Raw genomic sequence first — 5,000 nt, forward strand, 5'->3', positions numbered from 1 at the left:
TCTCTCTCTCTCCCTCTCTCTGACTCTCTCTCTTTCTCTCTTGTATTGGACTTAACATCTTGTACTTCCCATCCATGTCCTCTGTATTATAGGATGAGCATGAGATGGGCTGTGTTTGGCCCTGATGACCAGCAAGAAAGCCTTTCCATTCCATAATGTTACTGACGATGGGACTTATCACTTTTTACTTATGCTTTGCTTCCAAATGAAAGAATTGTGCAGTTACGTTTGCATATTCAGTCTTTTGTTTTTTCTTGTGATTTGAGACCATAAATGCAGTTTTGGACATATATTGATGTTTGAAACAGTAAATACAGTTTTGGCCATATATAGGTTTATTCTATTTAGGGCAAGAGAAATAAAAGCATGGTGAACTCTTTCATTGTTTTGTGATTATTTTGATTTGCTACAGAAGTTGGAACTATCAGTATTTGTTGAAAACAAAAAAAAAATTGATGCACTTAATGCTTAGCATATATATGATCTATGCCAATATCCATCTCTTTCATTCTACTTTAGTAATTTGACATGAAAGTTTTTCTTCATGAAAGGATGTTATTTTGACATTCTTATAATTATACTGAGGTATAACAGCAAGACTTACATGCCATTATGCAAAATATTGATTGAAGTTATCATACATAGAAAGACTTATAGAGGTTATTGAATTGTAATATTATTTTGATACAAGCTTAAACTTTGTTTCAAGGCTGTCACAAAAATGTGATAGATTTGGATACTGTTTTGTTTGCATTTCTCATATTTCCTCCAGAAGTGATGTTCCTGATGAGTATGCACATTGTTCATCATTGTTGCCGTTGAATTTTGATCTAAATAAGCTTATCATTTAAAGTTGAAAGTGGCAGTCTGTAAGGGATGTAGTCAATTATTGATGGATTCTACACATGGCAGATATTCTTCCTTATATGGAATGTTATTGTCTTAATAGTATAGGTTTTTCCCTGGTTTTGTTATAGAGTTTTTTTATCATGAGGAGGTCAGAGATATCAGGTCAGGTTTTGACCGATGATGTCATGATTACTGCTAGGCACTCCTATACATTTGTTTGAGTATTTGGAAATTTCTGTTTGCTGATAACTGGTCTTGACCATCAATTGGTAAAAGACAAAAATCTAGAAGAGAGAATGAGAGTTTGAAAAACCTTGTCAATATTATGAATAATTTTTTTGGTATTGCATTTTTTGGGTATGTGTGGATGTCTGTGCATTTGAAGGAGTTTGTTTATTTTATCATATGATGAATAAATATCTTTGGACAAGAACGAGCAGATAGATCTACCTAACTTGTTTGTTGTATAGAGTTAAACAAATTACAATAAAAAGATATGTATATATGAAAGAGAGAGAGATGAATAGGTTGAGACAGAGATAGTAACAATGAGTAGAATTGAAAATATCATTTTCAGTTCTTTCGTTGTACCCTAATCATTAGCCAGTCTAGGAATATATTTAATTAATGATAATTTTGCTTATGAACAATGTCAGAATTTACTAAATGTTTGTAAAAGTATCTTTTGATCAACAAAATGTTGGACATTCTTGTTAACCCTTCCACTACTGGCATTTTTCGGGGGGCCAGATCACTTTCGCGCTGCCTTTTTTTTGTTCAAGCTAGTTATTCCTTCATTTGTGTTATTAATGCATTATAACAAATACTAATTAGTATCATTTTGGGTACATAGAATCATTTACCATACCATAAGTCTAGAAAATAATAGAAAACACATCTTAAGATGCCCAACCCAGGCTGAACAGCTTATAATGTGGCCTATCTCAGAAGGGTTAATAACACAGAACCTGTATCCTGTTAATCATCAGACTGGTGTTGAACGAAAGCTAATACAGAATTTAACCTCCATATAAACTTATCTGTATTTTATCGTCTTCACTCTGTTTCATATACTGCCTACTGTTCATGATTTGAGTTTTGCCCAGGGCAGATGTAAAATTCCACCAGTTGGGTTTCATAGTTTTTTACTGATATTTCAGTATTTTCTAATATTAACTTGAACGTGTTGTTTTGTAAGGTATTCATTTTTTGTTTTAGTTTGATTGCTTTGGATATGATATCAGAAGATTGATTTAGTAGAAAATGCTTAGACAACCCTTGATAACAAAAGTGGAATTTTATTTAATAAATTGCAGAGGATTTGTGATATCATTTGTTTTTTTTTTTTCCAAGTACAGCTACAGCTGATAAAGGGATTTTTTCTTATTTCTCATATTTACAGCAACTTGTTAATGTTGTCAAAGATGCAGGAAATTATTAGTTGTAAGTTTGTTTATGTGCATTCTCTTTTTTTCCATTCATGTAAGAAAGGTTTTAGAAAACTGGCTTTTTTGTTACACTGGACTTATTTTGTAATATTTCGTTTATTTCTTTTATTATTTATATTGTCTTGAATGATATTTCAGTATTAGTAAGATTGAAAGATAGGAAGGTTATTTACAGTCACAATTCCTTGCTGTTCGTGTTCCTTTTTTCCTTTTTCTTCCTATTTCTTTTCTTTCTTTCCCCTCCCTCCCAACACACGAGATGAAAATTATTTGCATCTCACAGCAGAAGGCAGTATTTCTTATGCAACTGAATCAGTATTCCTCTTTCATCAAAAATTTCTACCGCCATGTAAGGTTTGCACCTCCACCACCACCACCTCCTCCACCTCCGCCCAGAAACACAGCACTGAGCTCAACCAGTCGGCTGGGCGGTGCCCCCTGTTGCACCTCCTCCGCTTTTGGTAGCTCCTCCGCCTCACCAGCATCTACCAGTAGCACCAGCACCTCGGTCACAGCCACCCCAAACTCCCTCTCCTTGGGAAGCGTGGGGCCCCCAACTGGAGGCCAGCCAAACCACCGTGATCAGAAAAAGAAGCACTTGGTCCTGCACTTGCCTCCCCCACACAACCACCACCATCACCACAACCACCACTCGCACGCACAGCACCACCACCACCACCACCATCACCACCACCATCGCCACGTCCTCCACCACGAAGGCTTGAGGGACCGCGGGCACAAGAGGTGATGAGAAGGGGCACGCTTTTGTGTTGGGATCATGATTGGACTTTCCTTTATTGACAATCCTTTTTTCCTTCCCTTTTTATAAATATACATCCCCTTATTGGGCTCTGGTATTTGGCATTGTCTTAACATAATAGTTATAGTGAATGTTGTTTTGTTTTGTCTTTTTTTTTTTCTTTCTTTCTTTCTTTCTTTCTTTCTTTTTCCTCTACTACTGTTTTCATCTTACTTGAGTGACATTAACTGGTCTTGTGGAGTGGAACTTGTATTATTACAATGCATTTATTTATTGTTTTTTTCCTTTCTCTCTCTCTCACACTAACTGCTCTTGATTGAAGATATTTTGCTGGGGAAATATCACAGAAATGATAGACATCTTCTGTGTCTGGATTTTTTCTAGCTTTTCCTGTTTGTTGTAATTAGCATGCTTCTTTTACTGCAGTTCATTTTATTTATTTATTTTTATTCTTTTTTTTTATATGTATATCATTGACATGCAAATGTTAGCCTAAAATGAAGTTGATCAGTAATTTGAGGATGAAATGACCTTGTTCATGCAAGGCTTTTATCTTTGGTGGTTTGTGAGTAGTTTTTGTGGTCTCGTAATCATGGGTAAGAATGGAATTTTGTTTCGTTGAAAGAAAGTTCTTGAGAATTCTTATATTGTATTACAGTCCAACTGTTGTTTTATGATTGGATTTTCTGCCTTTGAATCACTCACTTAGGAATGAGTCAGTTAATTAGCAGAGAAAAGATAGTAAGTAAATGCTAGTATGCATTATCTACAAATGAATGATAGTTATCCAATAGAAATGTTTGTTTTCATTAGGATAGGAAAGAAGTCATATATACTAGTACTCCTTGGAATACCAATAACGTGCCGTTTCCTGACACCTTTTTTAGTATCAAGATAGGACTTCCAGCTATATTATAATGTATACTAATAGCATCAACATTTGGATTGTTTGGGTGACGGAAGTGTTTAGAGAGAGTCTACAAAAGCTTACTTAGCCCTTGGATTTTGGGAAAGAAAATATTTTATAGTGATGAGTTGTTTATTTTGGTTGTGACATAATATTATTATATATATTGTTAACAATGTGGACTCATTTTCTATACCATCATTGTGATAAGTGGTCAGAAATTTTCCTGAATTTCTTCCTCCTTTTGGGAAGCTTTATGAAATTATTGTGTCAGTCCTGTGATAGAAGAGATGAGTAAGACAAGCTATTGTGTGTAAGAATGAGTACTCAGTATTGGAAATTGTAGAGCCACATCCTACTCTGAAAGAGGGTGTAGGACTAGGTGATTTATTTCTTAATGTGGTTATGCTAGGCTGCTGAATGGGACGAATCTCGTCTTGCTCTCTCTCACCAATTGATCAGTGGAAAGTTGGTTAGCCGTGACTCCCTCTAGAGTGCAGACATAATTTCAGCAAGTTTTTCTCTGGCATGTCTACACTTTTCTTTATGACATTTTGCATTGTGGTCTTAGAATACCATTAGTCATAACAAGTATAAAAGTCTTTACATACGTTGGAGACTTTGTTGTGCTGTTCATACTGTTTTGTGATTCCTAAGTATTTGTGCATGGTAGATCTAGGTTTGAAGTGGACAGATATGGGATTGCTTGCTTTATGTGAATACACAGTGTAAAGGGCTTGCTGATGGAACTGTACTATACTGATGTTATCATGCACAAAATAATGATGAACACATACTCATCAGCCAATGCTACTGGAGGAAATTATGAAAAAGGAATATTCATTTTTGACATCACTCATGGCACATCAGGTGAGCCTGTATAATACATACACTCTGTCAAGAAGAGTATTGGAGAAATATACTACCATTTGCTTTTACTTTGTAAGAAATATAAAGGATGTAGGAATTTCTCTGTAGGAAAATAAATATGTTAGTAGTTCTGTTCCCATTTTATATAAAAGGAAAAGCATGTAAT

General features: G+C 35.0%; 1 protein-coding gene across 9 annotated transcripts in view; it reads left to right on the forward strand.

Moving 5' to 3' along the window:
* Positions 1-5,000, forward strand: part of LOC122251458 (dual specificity mitogen-activated protein kinase kinase 4) — a 24,858-nt gene that overhangs the window by 6,014 nt on the left and 13,844 nt on the right. For 5 of the 9 annotated variants that reach the window (XM_043013433.2, XM_086536866.1, XM_086536864.1 and 2 more), the window contains one exon: positions 2,652-3,041. The exons of the other annotated variants lie outside the window; for them this stretch is intronic. In XM_043013433.2, the coding sequence (XP_042869367.1) occupies positions 2,652-3,041 (390 nt within the window). The remainder of the gene's footprint in view (positions 1-2,651; positions 3,042-5,000) is intronic. 9 annotated transcript variants of the gene reach the window in all.

This window comes from Penaeus japonicus, unplaced genomic scaffold (genome assembly GCF_977035675.1).
Source record: "Penaeus japonicus unplaced genomic scaffold, GWHDUDI00000001_assembly GWHDUDI00000005, whole genome shotgun sequence".
Taxonomy (NCBI): Eukaryota; Metazoa; Arthropoda; class Malacostraca; order Decapoda; family Penaeidae; genus Penaeus; species Penaeus japonicus.